We start from the raw sequence: 26,603 nt of genomic DNA on the forward strand, positions 1-26,603 counted from the left end.
CAGCCAGCCGGCGGTTACTGTGGGCAACTGATCCAATTTTTTCTTTTGATGTTAGTGCTGTCCCTTGCCAAGTTTTTTTCCCCATGCACAGGGACTTGAATACCAGAATATGAAAATGGTAATTGCTAGCCACAAAATATCATGCCAGCTTTTCATTGTTCTTGATAAATTGAAACATTCCACTCCTTGTGTAATATATTGGTGTTCGCAGCCTGAATAGCAGGCATAATAAAATTGTACATTTATATGAGAGAAATGTTCAAAGAAATGTCAGGTACCCTCTAACTATACTTGTGTAACAACCGATGGCTTCCTGGGGTGAGTGGAAACATTGAAACACCGCTTCAAACAAAGGTTTGGTCAATAACAGGTCATAAAGCAGCAAGCATTCTGTTCAGAAATCAATCAGAAAATTTAGTTCACACTTTACAGCTTTCCTTAAGTGCTGCAACACCTCTCACTGGAGTTCATTTCTCCTGTTTTAAGAACCTTTAAAGACCTTGAGGATTCGCAAAATTCACTTCCCTGCAGTTTTGGCCAATATTAAGTTTGAAAAAATCAAGTTACATAACTTAAGTTCAGAAGCATTAAAATCAGACAGTAAAAATCACCATGGGGTTAAACTAAAATTTCAAAAAACCAAACAGTGCTTAGTTTGCTTCCTTTAATTGAGAAGAAAAACCTCACTGGTATCTTCAGAAGAATCAGTGCAACTGCAGCATGCACTTACTTTGCAAACACAAGAAAAGCGGCAAATTATTCCACATCAAAGCAGCGTTTGATCTGTGCCTTTCCTACCAGTCAGAAAAACAATCAGCGGGTTCTGTGATAACACGGGCCTGAGAGAACGGCTCAAAATGGGGGAGGGTGTTACTCACCAGTTTGAAATCCTGAATGCTACAAATGAAGTAGGGTGTGTTAGGTCGCCGGCTCTCGATGTACACACAATCTGAAAGGGAAAAAGAGGGGGGGGGGGGGGGGGGGGGACCGTGAACAATATACAACAGACCACTTTCATATCTTCATTACAACACAAAAACATTCAAATTTACTTCCAATTTCACGCAGTGAAAGGGCTGTATGGTCCGGAGCCCCTGAGCTATTGTTATAAACCCAGGCTTTTCATAGCACCAGGGTCAGCATGTCCAAAAGGGGCAGCAAAGGGCCTCGTCTCGGTTAACGTGCACATACGTGTTAGCTCCAAGCAGAATACCGCATCCAAAAAAAGCACAAAAGAAAAAAGCCGGAACATATAACCACCTCCATATGGACGTTGTTACAGATCAGAGAGCTGATCAGGATAAGTGAGGTTTGTTTTTCTCTTTTCCCCTGTTTCTTGTTGCTCAATGACAGCCTTTCACTGCAGTCACAGAGACAGAGACAGAGACAGAGACAGAGACAGAGACAGGGACAGGGACAGGGACAGGGACAGGGACAGGGACAGGGACAGGGACAGGGACAGGGACAGGGACAGGGACAGGGACAGGGACAGAGACAGAGACAGAGACAGAGACAGAGACAGAGACAGAGACAGAGACAGAGACAGAGACAGAGACAGAGACAGGCACAGGCACAGGCACAGGCACAGGCACAGGCACAGGCACAGGCACAGGCTGTGAGGGGATATTGAATGTGACTGGTGGTATGGCAGGTCACGCACACATACAAACACACAGCTCCTCAAACGCACAAGCACAAAGGTATACACACACACAAATGCACGCATGCACAAAAACACACACACACACACACACACACACACACACACACACACACACACAAATGCACACACTCTTTGCTGAAGATGAAAGAGAATTCCACCACCAGCAACATTTGTAGGCTGTGGAACATGAAATAAAAGGATAACTTTTCTGTGGGGTTTAAAAAAATTAAAATTAAAATTAAAATTTTTTTTAAAAAAATGCTCTTAACCTGTAATCATCTCCATGCAGGGGAATGACATTTCTTCGCCTCTTAAATCATGGCTCTATTTTTAATTACAGGGGTATTTTCAGGTGTGGAAATACTCATAGTCACAATAAACCTTTATGCACATGAGCGACTGGGTATACTGTGCGACTTAAGAAAACAGAAAGAAGCTTTACACAGTACTCTGCGCTTTGTGTGTGTGTGTGTGTGTGTGTGTGTGTGTGTGTGTGTGTGCTACTGTTCCCTATAGACATCATGAGCCACTCTCACTGGAGTTCTTAAGTGGACAACAGCCATTCCCATTCCCATTCCCACTGCATTCCCATCAAATCATGATTTAAATTTTCTTTTCAAAAGTTGTGATTTAATGACTCTGTACTTACAAAGAAAGACTGTCGAGAAAAGGCTGCACAGTGTATAATAGTTAGTAATACGAACTGCTCCTGTTGGAGAAAAAGGCCACAGGGAGATATAAAGGGCCATTTTTAATAAAATTGTTTAAAATGACCTATTCAATAGAACTGCTGTGCTCAAAACGCTGGCTAAAGCTTCCTACACCAGATAAACATTCAATACTCCTCTGAGCGAAATTGTATGCATATAAATATTTGATGGTAAAATTCTCAAAAAAATAACATTGACAACAGAATTACACAAGATTCCTGCAAAAGTACTGACAGGCACAGAACTACAAAAGACAGTGAAATCTCTAGATTGCTCCACATTTAATGGATTCTCTTCACCTGTCAGACGAGAAGGCCCATTTGTCAAACAGGGACTTTATTTGTTTCCAAAATAGACATTTCACTTCATATTGGAAATGATTTGGCACTTTTTGAGCAAGGGAACAAACTTTTATTATCGGGAGTGGCCAAGAAATATGAAGACGCATATGCAATGCAAAAAAAAATATGCAAAACGGTATGTTACATTTACATGTTTAATGCAAATTGATATTAAAAAAAAGTATAAATAGCAATACGCAAGACTCTGAGGTGTGTCATTCACGAACATACACAGTTAAACACCGCGTCCTTTTGCTTTGTAGATACGTTATACACCGGCGCCAGACTATCGTTTCATGAACCTTCCATGTGAAAAGTCGCATCCTCTGAATTCAGGAGATTCAAATGTGGACATGCATGCGAGTTCCCTCTCATATAAATGCACACGTTCACCTGTGTTGTGTGGGAGTGTCAATACAATACTCAAATGACAGGTATGCCATCCACTGCATACAACACACAGACACACCACACACATAATGTATGTAATATATTCTGATTGGAAACTGATTGACCTTTACTCTCCTGTCACAATTGACACAGGTGATGGATGAAGCTTCCAGAGACAAGATCGGGCTGGCAACCCTTCTATGGTCCAGGAAGATTATATTTCAATACAATGAGCCGCATTGTAACAACTGCATTTAACATTTTTCCCCCCGGTCTTGTGCAAAAGCAAACCATTCTTACTTACTTTCATGACCTGAGAACAAGGAATTGTGTTATTTATGACTGCAAACCCCACATCAATATGGAAATATGTCCATAAGAGTGCTAAACAAAAATGCATAAATCCCAACAAAATGTGAACAAAAGCTAAGCTTCTCAATGAGTTTCCTCTGAGCATGGCCAATTAAAACCTCCATCATGGCCTACAGTAATCTTCCCAAGGCCTATAGTTCAGACACTGGACGTTTCCCTGACAACTGCAGCTGATCCAATTATCCAAACTCTTCAAATTAAATTAAAACAAATCAAATTACATAAATGTTTACTTTAATGTTTACTCTGACAAAACAAAACCTACAAGAATATGGCATCTAAAAAAGCATTTAGATAAGAAATCCATTGCTGCAAGACCAAATAAAATTAGACTGTGTTGCATAGCTAGTGGTAGTCTCTCCATGATTGTGGGAACCTTCTGTTATTGAAGTAGATATGATTCAATGTGAAAACTACTTGATCCTGAAAAGTATATATTTTCTCAATGTGAAGAGTCTTAAAGCCAGAGGGCACGGTAATGCTTAAATAGCTCATCTCAAATCACCTCCAAACATATTAGTCAGGAAATCCATGCATCACATCGGAAAGCCATTACCGAAAATAAAAATGTTTCAAATCCCCAAGCATTTATTTCATTATATGTTTTGTTGCAGACACTGACGTTGTTCTGTTTACCGCTTCGAAGAGACAGGAGCACAATGGCGATTTAAATAGATCGAACACAGCCCGCGCCGCTTGTAAAGCCGCAACAAAACGTAAATCGGTTTCGAATGAACGCTCTTCGCTGACAGATACACGGTGGCCTTGCTTATCAGAGACGATTTTGAATGAAGAATTTATTTTCCTTTTCCCTCTTTCTTTTAATCGCCGGCATTCGGTGGGCTTTCTGACCGGGCCCAGGCTAGAAGAGCCGTGTCTCCCTCACGACCTGCGCGCTGGAAGTCATTTAAAAGATAAAATAAGTGAAAACATCCATCACCGCGCCGTGTGACCTATGGGGGCACAGCATTTGTCAGGAAGGGTGGAGAGACAAAGGCGACAAAGCTGAATGAAATGAGATGACATGTTTCAGACAGTCAATTCAACTTCAGAGGGGATTTACCGCAGGGAATTGGGGCTTAGTGTCCCATAACCCTGCCAGTACATTCATTTAGAGAGGTCTGGCTTCTCTGTCAAGTCTATTGTATATAGACTGAGTCACATAACTTATATTAGAAAAATAAATCCTGTACCAATGCAGGGCCTCTTTTTATCAGCAGGAAACAACACTGCACATGTGCTTTGAGTACGCAAGCCAGACTAAGCATGTTAATCACAGTCTCTACAGCCCGTTTTAAAATGAGGGAAGCAAATACGATATCATATGGTGCAAAAATAAAATGTTTTGAGCTTGAGACATTAAATCTTTCATCTACCAGTCATCTTGTTGTGTCTTTGGTGTTGCAGTTATAAAGGAAATGGCTTACTAACAAAAAGCTGGTGGAACGGTCGGCTGAACGGTCATTTTTGATTGACTGCTGGCTGATGTCTTTGTAAGATTGGCAAGAGAAAACCTTTGGCATGAGATTCTAGCAGAAAAAAACAGACTTGACAGAAATGTAATGGCAGCTTGTAGGTGCTAGTAAAAACAACATTTACGCAGTTCAGCTAATGCCCAATTTCAGGATTTTAGAAGCAAAATAATTTGATTACAAACCAAATTGTAATGGTTATCATATTGGGGCACGAAAAATGAGCTAAATCATACCGCACAAGGCTTTCCTGAAAAGAGCACTTGGTCCTTTTTTTAAGTTTGAACACTGTCCCACAGCAAGGATTATCAAGTGATTCTTAAAATCCAAAAGATATGCAAATCCGTGGCTAAAAACACACTCCGGGGAATATTCTGCAAAATTTAAAAATCAATTAATTTAAACTGAAGGTGGCGGGTATAATGATCGTCACCCTGCCATCATTCTCTTCCTCTCCAGTGTATTGGACACCAGAGCAATTTTGGGGTCCACGTGTTCCACAACAGAGAGCCCTGCTTTCACCTGGGAAGGGCGGGGGTGCAGGGCTGGAGGGGTCAGGGGGTGGATCAGTCTAACGGGGGGGAGGGAGATTCGGGGCATTTTGTCGGGTTCCCTTCAGTCTCCCACGGCACTTTAGTTCTCTCACACGAGAGCAGAAGGGTGGATTTCTGCGAGAACTGAGTCCTTCAGCACGTCCCTGGCTGAGCCTGCATAGAGGAGGCTCGGTGTAGATGAAATTCCCCACCAGCTGGTCGGGAAAGAGCAGGATTTTTCCCCTGAAACCCGATCGCTCCGCGGCCATGGCTGCTTAATGCATCGTCACTCCCGGCTTGTCTGTATGAATATACATTACAGTCGCAGAGTGAGGTCCTCTGCAGCTGTAACAGCCCCCTCAGTTGCCCCTAATCGCTCAGAGACTCCACTGCTTCACAGGAGGGAGGGCCAACCAAAACGCACCGCACCATCACAACAGCCAACAAGTGTCTCTCAGGCGCAGACGGAAACTTTAGACAGAATATACACAGCGCAAAACAAGTAGTTGGGTTTAATTTGGAACAGAGACCAAATGCACGAAGAGGGAAGGGAGCTTTAAAATAGATGAATGCGGTAAAAGCGAGAGGAATGAAAAGAACTGTATCCACAGGCTGATCTGTTGACATTCAGACAAAATATCAGTCGTTCCAAATATTTCACGGACTTAAACAGGCACCCGAAATGGAATGCAAGTCTCGTAAAAGGCCTCTCTTCTGAAAGGGAGCAAACGGAGGGGGTAGAGAAGGGGTCTGTAAACCACGGAAGGTAAACAAGTGCTCCCGTGAGGTTGGGTCAGGCCTGGTTAGCAGCGGGCAGAGGGGTGGCTTAGCGAGCGGTGCTCTCTCGGCAGGGCTCCTAATTAAAGAGCTGACTGGAGGCACTAATTCACCGGGGAGACGCTGACAGGCCGCTCCAGTTGGACGGGGCGCTCCGCTACACGAGTGAGGCTGGTTGCGAGGGACGTTTTGGGGCTGCGGGCCCCCCCCCCGTTTACAGGGCCTACTCAGGAGACCTGCTGATACAGGACAGAGCCTCGCCGTGAAGGAGTCACTCTCGTCCCGAAAGCGACTGCAAATGAAACATCTTACTTTAGCAGTTTTTACTTTTGTGCAACGGTTTATTTTTCTCTCAACCAAACTTAGAAAGGCCTACGGCTCCTTTGGAAAAACAGACAGACGTGTTTGGGTAGTTTGAGCCAATTAGAAGTTAAAACAAACAGAATACCCCCCCCCCCCTCCCCCTCCCCCTCCCCTCCACCAGATGCTCCATCGGTGAGCCATCTGAGTCAACATCACACCAGTGATTTTCGTGCGGGCCAAAAATGTGTGGCTGGTGTTCAGCCCCAGGCTGTTTAGTGTGTGTAACCATAACGAGCTGAAAAGTACAAACACCTGCACAAGAGACAACACATGCCCCAGAAGCCACAGACAAGAGAAAGCAAGATTCAATATCAATCACGATGGCCCACACGACCAGGGAATAACGGATACCAGGTGCACCCATACGGGACGTCCACCCATACACATCGCACAAGTAAGAAAAGACAACGGACAACAGAATATTTAGGAGATGTCAAATTAATAATGCAGCAAAACTGCAGGTAAGTACAGTTCATAAATATTTACGGAGACTGAGGCAGTTCACAATTGATATGGCCATGTAGTCTAGAAATAATCAGCAAAAAGCATACAAAAAAAAAGCAAAGGTAAATATGGTCAGTTGTGAGAGATCTACAATGTAGTGATGTGACATTCAAATTCCTTCTGAACTTGACCCTGAAATTTCTTCCACATTTTCAATTCACTGGGATTTGGAAAATAGTGAAAATAGGAAGTCCTTGAATCCGTTCCAGTACTTCATAGCAGCCATTCATCTATAAAATATGCAACTCTCATATAAACATAGCTATATAACCTTTGCTGTAACATTAGTCTAAGATGACTAATAATCAACCCAAGGATATCATCTGAAAATTCAGAATACATTTCAGTTTGTCTAGATGACATCTCTTTTTCAGGATTACATTCTTTAGCCGCTTTTGCGAAAAGGTTTGACTTTATTCTGGCTGCTCATTACACCAACCACTTGATTTTTCCCGACAGTGTCTCATCCAATACGCAGCACGGTCCGATTCTGACAGAATTCAGAGTTTTTTTTAATCAATCGAAAGTGTGACCCTTTTTAGACTAATGCGCGCGTTTCCGCTTCAGAGATAAGGAGCTGTAATTGTGGTTTCATACCCATTCGGTTTAACAGACAGCGCGTAACTGTGTGCTTCATATCTCAGAGGTTCTACTGTATTACTATAATAGCCACTCTTTAGAGATGTGCCAATTTCAAACCGCCCTCTGCCATCTGCCATCGCTGCACTCGCAGCTAACAAACAAGCGTGGAGAAATCAGAGATTACGAGGGCTCTACAGATCCGACTGCGGGCAGTAAAGGAGCTCCTTTGGGACAGCCGGAGTCCACAAACACTCACTCAGACTCCCACCCCCACCCCCCCCGAGGAGCAAAGTCACCTTGTGTATCATCTCTGCAATTACTTCCACAGCTCCGTAAGGAGCAGGAAAGAGCGTTTTTTTTTGTTCTGAACGCCTGCTGGAAGAGATGAAACCGCTCGCAGTGAACTTAGTCTGGCTTCGCTCCGTGTCCTCCAGCCCCTCCCACTTCCAGAAACTTCTGAGCTTGTTCCGCCTCCGGGGTGTCGCCGCACAAAATCTCATCACGTCCCAAAAAAAAAATAATAAAAAAAAACTTAGAAAGTCATACCCGCTAAAATATGTAAGCCTCTCAGAAGCACCATTTTCAAACATGGGCGGCCTCTTTTTCCCCCCTCTGCAGGGACGAGAGCTACACTAGGAGGGAGAATATGTACATCTGATGTCGGAAGATTCTCCGGCTGTGTTCCAGCTCCAAGGACAGCAGAACAATGATGATTTCATCTTTTGATATTCCTCCAGACTGGGAAGAGAAAGACTCAATCTGCCACACTGTTTTCACAGATAGAGAGAGAAAGGGGATGAAATAAAGGCTCCGGTCCCCCTGAGGAACAGCTGCATGTGTGAGAGAGAGTGCACGTCGGGGAGTAGAGTACGCGTGTGCGCTGCGGTGTGTTCGCATGCACTTGGAAGGTCAGACCAGAGAACAACGGCTTTAGGTGTATGCAGTGTGTGTGTACGCATGTATCAGCAGAGGCAACCTAATCAACTGCTTTAGTATAACGACACTGCACACTTTTCTATGGTCTGCATTTCCAATTCGAAGTAAACAGCCAGGACCGCCAAATTCACCTTGCATTCAAACAAAATAAGGTACGGGTAGATCCACAACCATATCCATGTGGGGTTCTGTCTGACCTAATAAGAGGTTTTTAGCTTAGTTTGTCTAGAAACAGGCAGTTTACATTTGGCCATTGATACAAAAATGTTCAATTAAACATCTGAATGGATATGAAAATGATTGCAGGTTGGTAATGTCCAGGCAGTGATAGGATGGGAGGCTGCCTGCAGCACCAGTGAGAATGAGGTTCGACACCATCACCCTGAAGTAAAGGTGAGGCATCAAGCTTGCCTTTTTCACGTCTATTCTAATAAGCGTGGCATCCCTGAAGCTTGGTGAATCAGAGCTGCTGAAGTATACACAGGGAAATTCACACTGTTACTCATGCGTTGTTGCTTCATCTAATGCAGGCAAGGCACTGGTAAAAATCCTCTCCAGCCAAACAACATATGGAACATGCGAAGCCACAAGTTACACCTTCAGAAGGGCCAGCCCAAGAGGCCAGACGGTGTGGGCGGTGCCTGGGTCAACCGTGACTCATTTTGGGGGTAGGCTCCTCTACCCAGGCCTCTGACGATGGAAGAGAAAGGCATGTTCATTCAGCAGCCGTTGGCCAAATGACTCAATGCGGATACAGGTCCAGCAACACCACAGGAGCGTTGTACAATGCCAGCTTCTAATTCAGCTCTTAGGTGGGTGTCGTATGCTTCCATAAACATGGCCACCCAAAGCAAATCCCGGATGCATTTCAGACCGTTAAAAAGCAAGCATTCGAGGCTTATTCTTATCAAAGCTTACTTCTCATTCTGCTGTCGTCTTCCCAAATTCAATATACATTATGTGCCAAAGCAGTTAAGGAAAGGAATTGGAGTTGGAGTTGAGATCTGATTCAACAAAAGAAGGCTGGTTTCCACAGCAACTTTATCAACAGCGAACACTGGCCCATTGTTTGCAGTTCTTTTGAGGTCATACCAGCAGCTTACCACCTCCGTTCTCAATAACAGGCAACTGAAACTTGAAGACTCCAGTCAGCGGTTAACAACCCCTTTGGAGTGATTCTATTGTCAGCAATGTTTCAATACTGACGTTAGCCAAGTTGTTATCTTTTGTTCTTTCCTTAAGTGCTCAAAAAAAATGATGTATGATAAGCTAACAAAACAGTGCCGCATTGGTGGTCTGGCACCCACAAGGGCCTAAGAGCTAAATCCCACTGGCTTAATTTTTCAAATGATCGCACGAAAATTCTATAGTTTTGTGTGTATACACACACTTCGACTGCGAGTATCCAATTTATCAATATGAACGTGAAGATACTTAAGGTCAGATGTTCAATCCAAATGCTGGCAGGCCTGTATGCACATTTCCTAAAGGAAGAAATGCAGCATAAGCTTGGTATTCTGACTGTGAACTGGAGCAAATGAGTGTAGAATATTTTTCTACTTATATCAACAGTACTGGCGATATTGTTAATCAAATGTCTCCTGGCTAATGGTGAAAGCATATCGTCATGAATTCCTAAGCACATGCACTAAAAACCAAAGTATTTCACGACATCTGTACAAATGGCTCCCCTCTGCTGAAAAGACACATCCTACCAAATCTGAAACCGGCATAAGGAAAATTAACGGTTTAAAACAAGACCCATAAAACCCTTTTAATAGAAGCGGGTGATCACTGTCATCGTAAAGGATAATACCAGACACCAAGGTCTGCCTAATGATACTGCTTGTTCTCGCATTCCCTCGTTCTACAGTCAGAGCATGCGTGCAGGTCTAGCGCATACTCCTTTTATATTCTACGTGTGCAGAGCAGATCTTTTTCATTCATTCAGTTGCTCAGTTATAGACCATTTCTGAATCTGCAACACTGTCGCACTTTTGACAGCAAAAATGACAGTCGACTGAAATTTTGTCAGGATAAGAAAACAGACCACCTTCTCACCTTGTAAAAAAGACATTTCTTAAACTGCCTCACAATCCGTAGCTGTGCGGAGGCGGCATCGCTTACACTTGCAAAACCTGCATGTTTTTTGGTAGTCAACAGAAAGGGATAGGTTATCCAAGTATGAAAACGTTCATTATTTACCAGTAGGCTTGCCAAGAAAAAGTAGTCCAAGAACACTAGTTAGAACACATTTCCTCGTCTGCCACTTACTGTAAACATATAGGCTATAGCTACATGAACTGTGAAATTCCTCTCAAACCTACTAGACTTGATGGTACGGTTTTGACACTGATTGGTAGATCTCATAGAAATGTCCTTACCAATATGGCAATGTGAGGGCCATTTTACTTTTTTTCTTTTTTCAATTTAAAAAGACATGTATGGGACCATAATACATGATGAGAACGGATTTATGGAAACACGCTCAAATATTCAGACACATCCAAGCATTTATGGTGCTGAGCGATGCCCCATACCTACAAGCTGTACACTGCTCCAGTAATAGTGACCCCTCGGTGACTACATTAACAGCTTGAGCCGTCTCAGTCCCCTCAGGAGGGCGGAGGGCATCCCCTCAGGAATGCACGGCGGCAGGCCTGAAGAGATGAGGCCTGGGGTCAGCCAATGGGCAGTGGGGCATCCTTTGCACACGTGCAGAGGAGTCGGCACTTGTATGTCTTCAGCACAATCCAGGTTTAACACTTTAACACCTCGTTTTCTCTCCTTGTCCTACAAAAACAGGACTGAACTAATCCTCAAGTGCAAATGAATGTAAACACACTGGTCTCTTTGAGAAGAGTGGCCATGAGAAGTTCTCATTACTGCACTAGGAGAAGAGTTCACTGCTGTATCAGAGGAGAAGTGTGTATAACTTGACCCATATTCAACTGGGGCACCACCTACAGAAAATCATTACTCGTCAGGAGAAGCAACTGCCATTGGTGTATCAGAACAATGGACCCAGTCCAGCAAGGTTGGGAAGACTCATCTCAAATCAGTGTAAACCCGGGGACGCCCGCAGTGCTGAAGTTATGAGCCTGACGACTGAAGCCTGACAGTTCATTCCTTTCTGTTTGTTTACCCAGCGCAGGCCTTTTTTCACCAGACTGCGGTTCAGAACGCTCTGGCGGTTACTCGATGAAGCGACTGGAAAAAGAGGGCTGGAAGCTGAACCCAAGCAGAGGGGAGGCCATGTTCCTCTCTCAGAGCTCTTAACAGCAGCACGGGGTGGCGGTGTAATTTGGCAGAAGCCGTCCAGACATCCACAGACCACTGCGAGAGGAGCAGGAGGCCACTCTGTGGGCGATGTCTGGAGGGCTTTGGTGGGGCGAGCCTGGCACTGTCGAAATTACACAGCCCGGTGTCCAAGACGGCAGGCGTGCTTCGTAAAAAACCTCCAAACGTACCTCAAAATAAACAGCCATTGTCATTTTCTCCTAACTGGGCTCAGCAGACAGGGAGAGAAGAACAGGCGAGGGAGGGACAGGGGGAGAAGTCCCAGGAGACCTGCGATGCGGTCTGAAAGGACCCTCCTCTGCTGCTATGAAGTTGGGCAGTGGAGGTTTTTTTCTTTTCTTCCAGTTCTTTCTCCAACGGAACAATTAAGGAGCCCTGACTGGTGCAGTTAGGGCTGAAATGGCCTCCGTTTATTCAAATGCAGTTTATTACCCAGACCAGCCCTCGAGTGATTGTCCATCTAAAAATAACACCCGAGCAGCAGCCTCTCAGCGTCTCCCTCAGAGACCCCACCGGTGATTCTCTCTCCAAACCGTCCCAGGGCTGAGCCGTGCTGCCAGCTCCAGTGTGCCGCGCTGGGCCTGGAGTATGGATCCCCAGAGGGCCGCGCGTTCCGGTATAATCTCCCCTCCAGATCCATACACTAGCTCCGCGGACGAGCACGTATCTGCACTGGGTTTCAGCAGGGCAGGGGAGGGGAGGGGATGGTTGAGGGGGCGCTGTTCAGAGCCCCCCCCCCCATCGATCCCACGGACCGCCGAACCCTGTCCCACTTGACCTTCTGAAACAAGCGAGCCCGGAAAACGGCATCGCGGCAGACTGACGGCTCCGTTGTACCTTTGTGTTTCTTTTATTGCCCACAGATCAATGTACAGGGAGCCGCGTGCCTGAAAACCGCCCGCATCTTTCAGGGGTAAACAGCCAAGCGGCCAGAGAGGGGACCTATGAGCACGGTATCAATATTCTTAGCAGTAATCTAAAGAGAGCCATCACTATATTTGTCAATTGTCATGAGCGGACTCGTGAAAAAAAAGCAGTGGGAAAGACACTGTAGCTTTCCGCCTGTCTCTTCCAATCCCCCACACACACACACTCCTGGGGTGGTCCATTTTGCATATTGTGTGTCACTAGACTAAAATAAAAGGATTTAACACTGAGCAGAGCATAATCCAGGCCAGGCCGTGTGCCCATTTAAGCCACCCAAATCAAATCTGATTGCGTTAGGCTCTGCAAATGGCTGCAGTAGAAAGCGTTCCAATCCACCCAACATACTGAAAGCATTTCAGTATGGGGGAGGAGACAGATGGCATTTTACTAGTGACTACTTAAAAGGATATTACAGCAAATGGTAATATAGTAGATGCATCAGCATCTTCGGTAATGCCATTTCAACAACTGACATTCTGTGTATTTTTAATGAGAATAAACATAAACCCATTAATAGACTTGAGTCTTTGTGCAAAACAATACAAACAACATGTGGGGGATAATTCACACTTCACCTCGGATTCTGAGAAAGATACCCAACCAGCAGAAGACCCAGTGAACCGATTCTTATTTTAAATCATCGCAAGTTGTAAGCTCCAACCCACATCAGAACAGACTTCCTCAAGGAATAAAGGCTAAAACAACAACCAACAGCTAAAGTAATAATTGCTAACCATAATAAAATATTGGTTTTGTGCTAGATGCATTCACCCTAGTCAATGAAACTGTGATACAAAAGGGAACTACCCAAGCCAGAGTTTCCCCTCCAGGTGTAAATAGCAGAGGCACTGCTCTTCCGCTGAATTCATGAGCACCTCTGCAAGCATCAGATCAATCAGACCTCAGACTCACATCTCCCTGGAACTAAGAAAAAGGCAGAGGGGCTGTTTAACAAAATTGGCATTGTGTGGTGGTGTTTTCACCAGGCCAGGTGCAGTCTATAGCATGGTCATTCCACAACTCACCACTTCACACCACTGCTAACCTTCTGCACTAAATATTCTCCCGGGGGAAACCAGCAAGTCATACAGCATACATTCTGCCTCTGCAAATACTCTCAACATTACATTTACTGTAGGACACTTTATGTGTACTGGCCAAGTACCTTGTCAAATGAGACCCAAGAGAAGATATTTAATAGATTCTCAGGAAAAACTAGGTTTACCTATTTTTAAAAAGTATTTTTAAAATGTGCCCCAAGCAGAACAAAAGCAATAGTAAAATAATGTTCTGATTGATCTTTTTTTATATATATATATATATATATATATATATATATATATATAAAAAAAAAAAAAGAGTGCTGTGGATATTAATCTGGTAGAAATGCTAAGCCACAATTCATGTTGAATGATTTTATACTAAAATGATTAAGTATAGCTGTGGTGTTTATTTCTGATCGAACCTCATTAGAAGAAATTAAAGTGTGTTCTGAATGTTTTAAATAATGAGGACAGTCGCAACATAATTCAATGCAGTTTCTCTTAGGGGAAGTTCTTTTTACAGAAAAGCTGAAACAAACTCAAAATATGTATTCATTGGGTTTCCCCACTTAAACATGATTTATAAATTCCATGGTTTCAGCAAGCATACCAAAGAATTGTAAAGGATAACATTTATATTAAGGATAAATGCCCAACATTCGATTATTGTTTTTATCGCAACAACTGCAACTCCCACGAAGCTGAGGTAGAGTGGAGAGACTGTGGGGGCGCAAAGGGTAAAGCTTTTAGAATTGCCATTTTACTTGCAAAATACATTGCGTCTGAACAGGCAAACACTTACAGATGCTCCTGGCAACAAATAAAAGTCATGGAAGGTTTCTGGTAATAATGTAATTGTATTACAATCTTTTCCCCCCTCAGGTCGTACAACTTGAATATTACCATATTGCTGTGCGTTCAGTGGTATACGAATCCTTCCTTCAACCTAAATGAGGAAAACACAGAAATCCCTGCGTTTATTGATGTTGGTTTCTCATAAACAAATGGTTACAGCGTTTAAACAAAAGCTTCAGCATATGCTGATATGAGGCTCTGCTTCACAGTCTCTCACTCTCCTGACAAAGAGCGATCCCCTGGGACCGTTTCAAGTGTAAACAGTGTACTGCTCATGTCTTTTCAGCTAAGTCTTTGGTGGAGGGAGGCATCTTCATGATTCTTCCAAAAACCTACCTATACATGAACAGGGAGCTCTACTCTGGGATTAATCACGCAGAAACAAACGGTCTGAATTTAAATGCACGTCAGTGATCTAATTTTGCACAACATCAGTGCGTTGATGACGCTCGCCAATATGAATTTCGTGAGTGAGATGGATGATATTCCTCCACCTTTCTGCGTTTAGCAGACACTGTAATCGAGAGCAATTAACAGGGATTACATTCTGAAATACCGTCCATTGCTACAGCCGGCTATTCCACTGAGGCAGTTTAGGTTAAGTACTGCGCTCAAGGGTGGAGCCTGACCACAGGAATAATTCCTTGCGTTTACATAGCGCTTTTCTCACTGGTTTCCAAAAAGAAACACAGCAACTCAAAGTACCTTACAGTGATGAGCGGATGAACTCGCCTCAACCACCACCAATGTGTAGCACCCACATGGGTGATGCAACGGCAGCCATTTTGTGGCAGAAAGCTCAGTGCCCCAGCTGGGAATCTATCCCACATCCCCTTCCAGTTAGAAACCCAGTTCCCGACCCATAATACTGCACTGCTATCCCACAGTGTATTTCGGCCCATTTGGTTTGCTGTGACCGTGAAGAAAAGTGGGATATTTTAACACTTCCCGTGATTCTTTCAGGAACTTCCAAGACATGAAAATACTGTAATGAATTTCAGAGTCCTTAACACTCAACTTGCCCAATCGCGCCAAAAGATTAGCATAATTTCGCAGTGCATTTCAGATTGCCTGCGCTGATTTCATAATCACTACGGCTGTTCGGAGCAAGCGCTGGGGTCATAACGAATCTCATCACACTGATGATGAGAGAGAAGGCGAGTGGCAGAACGCGCTTCAGAGCAGCGGATAGCTCATTTGAATATGAATTTGGAGGCCCTTGGACAGCAATTACAGGAACCCATTACACCGACTCCAGCACTCCGCTCCCTTGCACAGTAGTCACAGTATCCCTCCGTGATGTCACTCACTCAGTCACTCAGTCACTCCACCAGACAAACCCGAGTGCCAAACATTCCACGAGGTTCCTCTCCTGGGATTTGATTACCCTCCTAAACGCTGGAAAGAGAGAGTCATAACCAGCCCTTCTGGGAAGAGCAGAGGGAGAAGAAGCAGTGCTCTGTATGGCGGGCGGGTCTGTGAGAGAGATCTCCGTCGAGCCTTGCGCCTTCATGCCAGCTCGCTCAATGACCCCCTTTACCGGCAGAGGGATTAACCTCCTAAGACCCGCACTCTTTTTTGGTATGCATTTTTAATTTCTCTTTGCTATTTGGGCTTATTGGGACCTGATAAGTATAAAAACTAAGCATCATCTTTTGACATGATGTAGTTTTTGAGAAAAATGATGTCCACATATGTGGACTCTCAGTCTTAAGAATGAAGTATTATGGTTGTACAGCCCAAAATGTGGAGTCCACGCATGTGTACGCCAGGTCTTAGGAGGTTAAGGAAAGGCAGCGGTGTGTCCTCCGCGTCTCTACACATTCTCACACCGTGTACAGGTTTCCTCCTGCAGGAATGCGGTGAGGCAGGAACCCGACAGAGGAGCGTTTTTTTTTTTGGCGTGTTTATGCTAAGCGGCCGAGCGCTAGGAGCACGGACGCGGTGACCTTTCAATCACGGAGAGACGCGCACAGGGCGTGGCGGCACTGACACGGACTCAAAGCCCCGCTCTAACAGACCTGACTGAGGGGCCCCGCCCCGCCTCACACACGCGTGCTGACATTTGGCCCCCCGCCCCCTGCGTATCTGGTGCGCAGCAGATTTATAAACGCGGGAGAGGGCCGGCGTTTACTGCGCTGGGAAAGGTCTGCCGCACCTGGGCCTGCGGGCGTCATGAAGCAGCGCGAGGGCTGGGCGTTCACAACGCCAGCAGATGTCCCGTCTCTGCGGGCCCCGGCCCCTGTGCAGCTGGTCTCCCTGGGCCCCTGTGCAGCTGGTCTCTCTGAGCCACTGGCCTCGCTTCTAAATAAGACCCTCTTTCAGTCCAGCGTGGAATCCAGCTTAGCGCCCCGAATGCCACATACAACACGTCTCATCCCTCAGAGCTTGTTACCCCGGCTGTTCCCCGGCCGGTGTAACCCAACACACGGCACGGCCCCTGGTTCAACCGGGGGAGACGCGGGGAGTTTCTCCACTTCCTTCTAGGGGGATCTCAGGCGTAATTGGAAGCAGACTGTTGAGTCATTTCTTGCTCCCTGTCCAATTCCCAATAACAACATCTCACATGCAGACAAAAAGTGACCCGCTCAAGAACCAGATTCTGCTCGTTCGTTTTAAAATTTGTCTGTGTTTAAAAAGAGAAACGCCATCAGTGCCTAAAACTGAGATGAGGATCTTACAAACAGACAAACATTTGTAATGTAGGCATCTCTATGCTAGAAATTTGCATGACCAATAACAAGTAAAATAAAGGCTCTTTCACTGCTTGATTCTCTATCCGTGAAAGACTGGAGGCAGACGCTGGCCCCTGCTGACAGGGTCGAGAGTGTGTGTGTGTGTGTGTGTGTGTGTGTGTGTGTGTGTGTGTGTGTATGGGTATGTTTGTGTGGAGACACATATGCGTGCGTTGGTGTGTGGACACGTGTTTATGTGTGTGGGTGTGTGGACCCATGTGCGCGCATTCGTGTTCGGAAATGTCTGCGCGCATGCATTTGGATACACGTGTGTGCATGCGTTCAGACACATGTTTGTGTGTGTGTGTGTGTGTGTGTGTGTGTGTGTGTGTGTGTGTGTGTGTGTGCGCATGTGTGTGTGCATGTGTGTTAGGACGCGTGTGTGTGTGTTTGTGTGTTTGGACACATGATTGTGTGTGTGTGTGTGTGTGTGTTTTTGGACACGTGTTTCTGTGTGTTTGTGTGTGTGGGTGTGTGTTAGGACACGTGTGTGTGTACGCGTGTGTGCGTGTGTATGGACACGTGTTTCTGTGTGTTTGTGGGTGGGTGTGTGTGTGTGTGTGTGTGTGTGCGCGTGTGGACTCACCACCAGGCCTGTAGACGACGTCGTCCTCGGTGACGTAGGAGGTGATCTCCCCGTTCTCGGTGCGCTCGTAGCGGCTCTTCTTCTTGGGCGTCTTCTTCTTGCTCTTCTTGGAGGCCTCCTCGGCGGCGCCGGCCGCGTCCTGGTCCTCGTCCTCGCTGTGCTCGCTCTCGGCGTAGTTCCGCGCCCCGCCCTCCAGCGTGCAGCTGCGCCGCGGCCGCGAGGTCTCGCTCTCCCGCGCCCGCTCCCGTCTCTCCCGCTCCCGCTCCCTCTCGCGCTCCTTGTCCTTCTCCTTGTCGGCCGTCATGATTCTCCAGGTGCCTTCCTCCGTCCTCTCACGGCAGGGCCTCCGTGAAAGGTAGACGGTGAGCCTGGGCTTCAGTCTTCTGAATTTACCGCTCAGATCCAGGAAGAATTCAGCCTCGCCGACGACCCCAGAGTTCCACAAGAGCTGCGGACGCAGGAGAGAGAGAGAGAGAGAGAGAGGTGAGGCCAAGCTGGTTTAGGACCACCAGTGAAGAAAGGGCAAAAAACAAAATGGCGGAGATGCAGGTGTCTCTCTCACACACACACACACACACACACACAGTCGTGCTGAGGGTGGGAATTTGATTTGCTCTCGTTGTTCGTAGCGTTGACGAGCGCGCATGACAGAGCCTGTGTGGCTCCAGACTCCGGAGCGGTGTGTACACTCAGCAGTAATACACACATCAGACGTGATAAGCTGTGCTGAATCTCCATAAACTCAACAAGCATCAATCTGCTCTGCGTCTACAGCAGTGCCCCAGCACGCTGGCTCCACACAGGGAGGCAAGCTCTGTGACATACACATCCCCATTATACAGCTCAAACAAGGGCGCTAGGTCTCTCACATACACCGTTTCAGAGAGAAAAAAAAACCTTACAACAGGTTGAAATGAATTGCATATACGTTACCGATATTGATGAATGTGCTCCTGAACACTAGACGGACCAAGTTTTACTCAATTAGCAAACAATTGTATTCTTTTATTATACATATGGTGTCACTCCAAAGAGTGGCAGTCTCTACAGCTAGAAAAGTGAGATCACTCCAGTGACTACCATTCCAGCGACTGACAGTATGTGATACTGATAGCGTCACCCCTGAAGCCACGCCAATCCCCCCCCCCCATGAGCACTCATTCCTCAGCCAAAACCACAAGGGCCAGGTGCTCCCCCCCCAAGACAGAGCAATCCCCACTCAGGATTATTTTTTTAAAATCAGTTAAACCGAACGACAACGCGCAGGATGACAGGAGGAGTTAATGAGACGGAGAACGACAGCGCAGCGCACTTTAAAAACCGCCGCGTGACAGAAAAGTAAAGTGATGAAGCATCACACACATTACAGGAAATTGGATTGAACGCCGTTACAAAATGTCCCCCCAGAGAGAAGGAGAGCAAATCCCATCTGGCCCTTTTATGGGAAAATTGGAACAAACAAGTTAAATCCACACTTTATAATGTCGAACTAGCATTTTTCAGACGGTAGAGAGCGAGGCATTGCTCAATGGCATCAGAAATAAGCCACAGCTAGAAGCTGGCGAAACGCCCAACGCAGACATCCCTGCCGCTGAAGACTCCTCATGCAGTCAAATTGAAATTACAAAGCCGCTAACGCAGTTAACCAGCTAAGAAAACGTGTTTATTGATGTACCGAGAATGTAAATGCTACTATAAAAAACACACGTCAAGTGTCATGTTTAATTACGGATGAAATGCATTTCTGTTTTAGCGCTATGACGCAGATATTTTTAGAATGTTTTAGGTAAAGTGGATACCGTAAAGCCATCAGCCCATTGTGACACACCGCGCTTATTGGAAACGCTGTAACCTGACTGTGCAGCAAATGCAAATTTAAACAGGAACAAGTTACTGCCCACACACTAACTCATAAACAAACCCAACCCAAAATCACTTTATACACAGACAGGTAGTGCTGTAAAGTATCAGGGATGCTGGGTCTTGTTTAATATTAGGGTTTCCTCATTTCAGCTGTTCCAGAGAATAAAACATAAACCCGGCAGAGCACAAGCTAACCGACCGCGGGAATGTTCCGGGCTGTGGTGACATTGGGGGGGGGGGGTGTTATACATCTCAGTTCAATGGGACACATCCTGTCTGGAGACCCATTACCTTGGCCAGAAGCTCGTCTTTAAAAACGGAGCTGACGGCTGAGGAAGAGGGGGGGGGGGGGGAGGACTCCATTCAACAGCCCTTCTCTGACACAATAGCAGCGTAAAATCTTTATGGCCGATTCTCCGCTCATGGAAACTGCGAAGGTAACGTAAACACTTGGCTAAACTATGAGCCCTTACAAAATGGCTTCAGTGTCACGACAACGCAAAAGGACAGAGGGACCAGATGCGACTTGCAAAACCCGCACGAAATGTTAACGCGCCTCCCGTCAAAAGTGGAACAAGCAGCTCTGAGCTGGCGGTGTTCAGCGAGGGCACAAACCGAAGTGCTGGAAATGTTCAGACGGATTTAGATGAACAGGGTGCGGGCGTGAACAGGGAGCCGGGCGGCAGCGGGACGCATGGTTTACAGGGGGAAGGACAGGGAGCCGGGGCGGAGCGGGATGCATGGTTTACAGGGGGAAGGACAGGGAGCCGGGCGGAGCGGGATGCATGGTTTACAGGGGGAAGGACAGGGAGCCGGGGCAGCAGCGGGACGCATGGTTTACAGGGGGAAGGACAGGGAGCCGGGGCAGCAGCGGGACGCATGGTTTACAGGGGGAAGGACAGGGAGCCGGGGCGGAGCGGCATGCATGGTTTACAGGGGGAAGGACAGGGAGCCGGGCGGAGCGGCTTTTGGCAGGCCTGGCCGCACCGGCAGGCTGTCACCTCCAGAGCGGGCAGCTGTTCCTCCCGTCGCCCGCGTGGCACAAACGCGCCCCCGATCGCGGCGCTATTAATCACCTAATGATGAGCTGCCATGGCGACCCCGGGACGCCACGCACACGCACGCTGCCCTGAGAGCCGCCAGACCTCACCCATCTGCACCGGGGCACAGATGGCACTGAGCAACTACCCACGCTGTGTGTGTGTGTGTGTGTGTGTGTGTGTGTGTGTGTGTGTGTGTGAGTGTGTGAGTGTGTGAGTGTGTGAGTGTGTGTGTGTGTGTGTGTGTGTGTGTGTGTGTGTGTGTGTGTGAGTGTGTGAGTGTGTGAGTGTGTGAGTGTGTGTGTGTGTGTGTGTGTGTGTGTGTGTGAGTGTGTGAGTGAGAGCGAGAGAGAGCGTGTGTGTGTGTGTGTGTGTGTGTGTGCGTATGAGAGAGAGCAAGTGAGTGAGTGAGTGAGAGAGAGAGAGAGAGAGAGAGAGAGAGAGAGAGAGAGTGAGTGAGTGAGAGAGCGAGAGTGTGTGTATATGAGAGCGAGTGTGTGTGTGTGTGTGTGTGTATGAGAGAGTGAGAGCGAGTGTGTGTGTGCGTATGAGAGAGAGAGCAAGTGAGTGAGTGAGTGAGAGAGAGTGAGTGAGAGAGAGAGCGAGAGAGAGTGTGTGTATATGAGAGAGAGTGTGTGTGTGTGTGTGCGTGTGGGTGTGTGTGTATGAGAGAGAGAGCGTGTGTGAGAGAGTGAGAGACTGTGTGGATGTGTGCTTTTCTGCATGCGTCTGTATGTTCAGCTCATGAGTGTGAGTGTCAGAACTTGGATTTGTCTGCATATTTCTGTGCAGATGATCATTCTGACAAATTATCAACAGATTAACACATTCAGAGGCTATCGCACAGGTACACACACTACATATACACTAGGTACACATACACTAACTTCCTGTAAGCGAGAGTCATGTGCAGAGCTTTCGACAAAATAAACTTCTTGAATTCATGACAAAAATAGCGTACGCCAAAAACAAAGCCAAGTAAAAACCTGCCAAGTTTATGAACACCGTGTTTAACCAATATGTCATTCAGTAACAGAAGTAGAGAAAAGTTCTCATGGACAGCAGCTGACCCATGTACCCAGAGAGAAGAAAAATTCAGTGTACAACACAGTACAATGTTTTCTTTTGGGGCAAATTTAGTGGCTATCCCTTCCTACCTCAGGCCTCCTCTAGAATTCAGTAAGCCTGTAGACTCTCACAGCAGAACCTGATGAATCATTCCACACTCAAACAGTGCTCAAGAACAGTTCATGTTCCATCAGTGGTAATAGCAAAAGAAACAAAGCTAGATAAAGCACAACTGTTCTGGGCTTGTGTCCTGTTTGGTTGACCGGTCGATCTATAAATCCAGTTATTCTGGTCTTCTGTAGCTGCCCCGCTAACCAAAAAAAAAGTCTCATAATGTTACTCGAATGTTTTGTCAATGTTATAACATTGCCGCTACATGGCAGCAGCATTGTGAGAGCGTTTTGCGTTAGCAGGGCATGGTTCCCCAAGGCTGTGAGCAAACAGGTCACTGATGCCAGCTAGAGATCTAAACACCGACAAGAGCGCCGCGCTGAGCTAGCATGCCAACCGACACAATCCTATAAATGTAATACAAATAGAATCTTCTCAGCTGGATCCGCTTGAAAGGATCCTGCAAACTTGCATCTAAGAGCTGTTGAGATGTAGGATTCTCACTTTCTGTATTGATTCATATGTCCAAACACACTCTGAGGGAGTTTCAGGTTTAGCTGCTGACTCACTGAAACTCCACCGCCCACCTCACAATACAGCGAGTAAGCCATAGCGGTAATCTATTAATGAATCAAAACGCAATGAGTCACAACAGCACACCTCCACAATCACTGTCAAAGAAAAACCCCAGAAGATTAACTAAAACAATCATCACTGGAGCAGTGCTTGGTTTTGTTTTTTTAATCTCTTTTAATTCTGTAAAACGGTGTAAATATTTGCTTCTCCGCAGACGCACATGAATAGCTCCGGTTCATCTCTCGGGCTGATTACACCGCCTGCCTTTGTGCTCACCACCCACCACAGTAGCAAACACAACCATCTATCCTTTGGAAGGGCACCAGATGTCTTATTAATGGGGAAGATGGGAAGGAAAAAAAAAAAAAACCCTGCATTTCAAACATCCGCAGCAGAAGCCTCAAGGGCCCGACCGAAAGCACCTAATTCCCCCTGTGTGCATTCCTGCAATCGCATACAGAGGAGTGCGTCAGACACTTCAAAACAAATGACTCTTTTAGAAAGCGCTTAAATGAAAAAGCCTCCCCACAGACCTCGAGGCGGCCTCTCTATTAGCGCCCGGTCCTCGCCACGAGAGGCAGCAGCACCGAGCCAGGCGCCCAGCGGCGCCTTTCAGTCCGCGCTCTGCCTTTACGTAAACGCAGCCGACACGGCGGGACCGCCATCAACATCTCATCCGCCGAGCCGGCCGGCTCCGCCCGCCAGTTAGGGTCCTTTAAATCACCCGGCCTCAACAACAACCCCATGAACACCAACACCTGGGCGCCGCGCTTCACACAGCGGCAGGGGGTCTCCCACGGCCGACGCGCTTCGCTGAGAGAGAACCTGCGACCGCCACACAGCCGTTTCGAACAGGGAAACTCGACTCTGACCGGGACCTGTGAGAATGCGCTTTCTTGGCAGTCGCCGACGCAAGAAAAGTTATCTTTTCAAATCGAGGATTTATTAAGCCGTACAAAAATGATTGGCGAGGATTAAAGGCGGCTTTTCCGAAGGCGGCGAGAGCGGTAAAATGTCCAGGATTGATTAAAAGGAGCATTAGAGCACCAGATTAGCCTCTCTCAGGCCTGGGGCCCAGGTGGTGTGTCCTGGGGCCCAGGCCAAGTCAAACACATTACGCTCTCTCACATCAGGTTACGGAGTGGAACGGACTTCAGGCTGCGCTGTAACAGGATTCTGAGCGGAGGGCCCGTCCCATCAGCGCCGACGCCTGCGCCACTCACAATGAGTCACGCCTGCTGCGCATTCCAGCTGCATGAGGTCACTCTCTAAACCCCCCCTGCTCGTCACAGTGACGGACAGCTGCTTCAGGACGCCGCTGTTGCGTTCGCGTTGAGAAATGCGGGGAGAAAACTGCCGAGGGACGAGGTTCCCAGAGAGATTTCTGCGGAAATGTTCAAAATTCTAACAACGTTTCGCGCTCCAGCTGACCTGAGGAAGCGAGACCCTGGATAACACTTCTTGTGAAAACTACACAGGCACACAACAACACAACGCCGCTGAGACAAACCTAGCACAGCAGTGTTACACACTCTCCTACCCACACCACACAATTCACTCCTCCTGTTGTGTTAGACAACCACCATTTTCAATGGTGCCTTCATCTAATTTACTATTCTCTAACATTTCCATACAACCAAAGGCATTTCTGCAGTCGCACCTTTACCGCGCGTAACTAGCCAATCGTCTTAGAGCTTGAGATTTGAGGCTGCAGCCCCAGCCTGTTGGCCACAGGTGAGCTCTGTTATCAGACCACCAGGCTTTCAGGAGAATTACAGTAAGTGCACCAAGATTCAGTTTTTAAGCTGTGAAAGACAGGCTATTTGTTTGTGGGTTTGAGACTGAGGCCTTGTTCCTCTCTAAACGTGAAAATCTGAAACGTACTCGAGCATTTAATATGTAGCTTTGTTAGCACCCCCAGAGAGGGGAAATCAAAGGCTGTTTCAGGCGCATGCGCACACGGCCTGCCCCCACACCACATCCGTACCCAGAGCACAAAAACATCCCAGCTGGCTGTTTTAGTGGTGAAGCAAAGAACAACCCGGCGGCCATTTTCTGTACCACAGGCCCCACGAAGAACTGACGATCAAAAGCTGCCTGTACACACAGCAAAATTTCGGAATTCATAACTGCCAGTGGCCTACCCGTAACCCAGGCCTACCAATTTTTATTTGGTTTATTTTTTTTACTCCAAGGGATTTGTTTCAAGATGTGCGCACTTGTGTTTTCTTCATCAGTAATGGAATCGGCGTGGGGGGGGGGCCTGGAGAGGCCATCTGTGATTCAGCTGTGAGAGCTGTGCACTAAGTGTCAAAGTGTTCAGAGAGGCTCCCAGCAGCCTGGAGATAGAGCCCCACAGTATCGCTCTCTCATACTCCCTACCTGAAACAGACCGCGGAGCAGGGCCCCGACAACCGCGGAGCAGGGCCCCAACAACCGCAGAGCCGCTCCACCTGAGATAACGAGCTCCCACAGAGCCAGCGCTGTGAGTGGCACAGACAGGTGTGATCACAAACAGACCGAGCGCCATTTTCCCCCCGCATGGACCTCACACTGGAGTGGGCCACAGTGAGGTCGGCACAGCGACAGAGCGCGCCACCCACGCTGGAACCCTGAGGGGCGGGACGCTCTTCAAGAGCTTTCCCCTGTTTACGGCCACGCTCGGAGCGCGGGGGCTTGATAAACCAGGTCATTGGATTCATTTGAAACGGGAGTGGGAATATGCACATTAAAACAGGGATGTGGGGTGGGGTGGTGTGGGGGAGGGGGGAGGTGACGGTAAAGCCCTCAAACAGATGTCATAATCGCGGATCTGGCAGGCTCCCCGCGGAGGTTACGTATCTGACCCGAAATGGGACATTTCCTCCGGAAAGTTCTCCACTGCTGAAAATCGTTATTACTTCATATCCACACGAGATTAACTTTCATAGGCTATTGACATAATACCCAAGTCCAATTACAGGCCTCCGCAAAAAAGGGAAATGGAGGATGTTTACTGTTGCGTAGCAGGGCTCGGCTGTGCCGTTTGAAGAGGGCACATGTTTTCAATCTCTCGCTCCAAAGAGGGTTTGGAAATCTCCCTCAGCGCTGAGGGTCAGGCAGTTTTGTCTGGCACATGCATTTAGCACGGTTATTCATTCGAGTCCCGTTAAGCTAGCATATGGCAAGAAAATTATATTCTGAGATTTTCACCCCCACAATGCTCTCCGCTCTGTTTCCCCCATCCCTCCGCTGATGGAATTAATTACCATGACACTCCAGTAACAGTTCTCACAATAATTAACCGGTTCAAACAGGAAACGGAGCTGGTAGAGGAGCGATAACCTCGGGTATTCTCGGTAAAAGCTTGAAGGGCGTTTCCGGGCGATGGCGGCTGGGGGGGACGTGGGAGAGCGAGGAGACGTGGAGCAGAAACCCGGCACATCCGCTCACCGTGGGCTCTCGACACGACCCCCTCGCAGCGCGTGGGCCGCTGGGGAGGCTCCAACAGCACCTATAATTACCACTTACACACACAGGAGCACCGTGCTCTCGCCCTGACAACATGATGCAAGACAATACAACATGTGTCCCTGAGGAAGCCTTTTTGTTCACGTCCCCTTCCGCCCTCTCACACACACTCACACACACTCACACACACTCACACACACTCACACACACTCACACACACTCACACACACACACTCACACACACTCACACACACACACACACACACACTCACACACACACTCACACACACTCACACACACTCACACACACTCACACACACTCACACACACTCACACACACTCACACACACTCACACACACTCACACACACTCACACACACTCACACACACTCACACACACTCACAC

General features: G+C 47.1%; 1 protein-coding gene across 4 annotated transcripts in view; it reads right to left on the reverse strand.

Annotated features, from left to right (window-relative positions):
* Nucleotides 1-26,603, reverse strand: part of rerea (arginine-glutamic acid dipeptide (RE) repeats a) — a 179,546-nt gene that overhangs the window by 83,627 nt on the left and 69,316 nt on the right. For all 4 annotated transcript variants that reach the window (XM_061219707.1, XM_061219706.1, XM_061219709.1 and 1 more), the window contains 2 exons: nucleotides 18,090-18,537; nucleotides 879-949 (listed from right to left, as the gene is read on the reverse strand). In XM_061219707.1, the coding sequence (XP_061075691.1) occupies nucleotides 879-949; nucleotides 18,090-18,393 (375 nt within the window). In that variant the 5' untranslated portion in view covers nucleotides 18,394-18,537. The remainder of the gene's footprint in view (nucleotides 1-878; nucleotides 950-18,089; nucleotides 18,538-26,603) is intronic.

The sequence above is a fragment of the Conger conger genome, chromosome 14 (genome assembly GCF_963514075.1).
Source record: "Conger conger chromosome 14, fConCon1.1, whole genome shotgun sequence".
Lineage (NCBI taxonomy): Eukaryota > Metazoa > Chordata > Actinopteri > Anguilliformes > Congridae > Conger > Conger conger.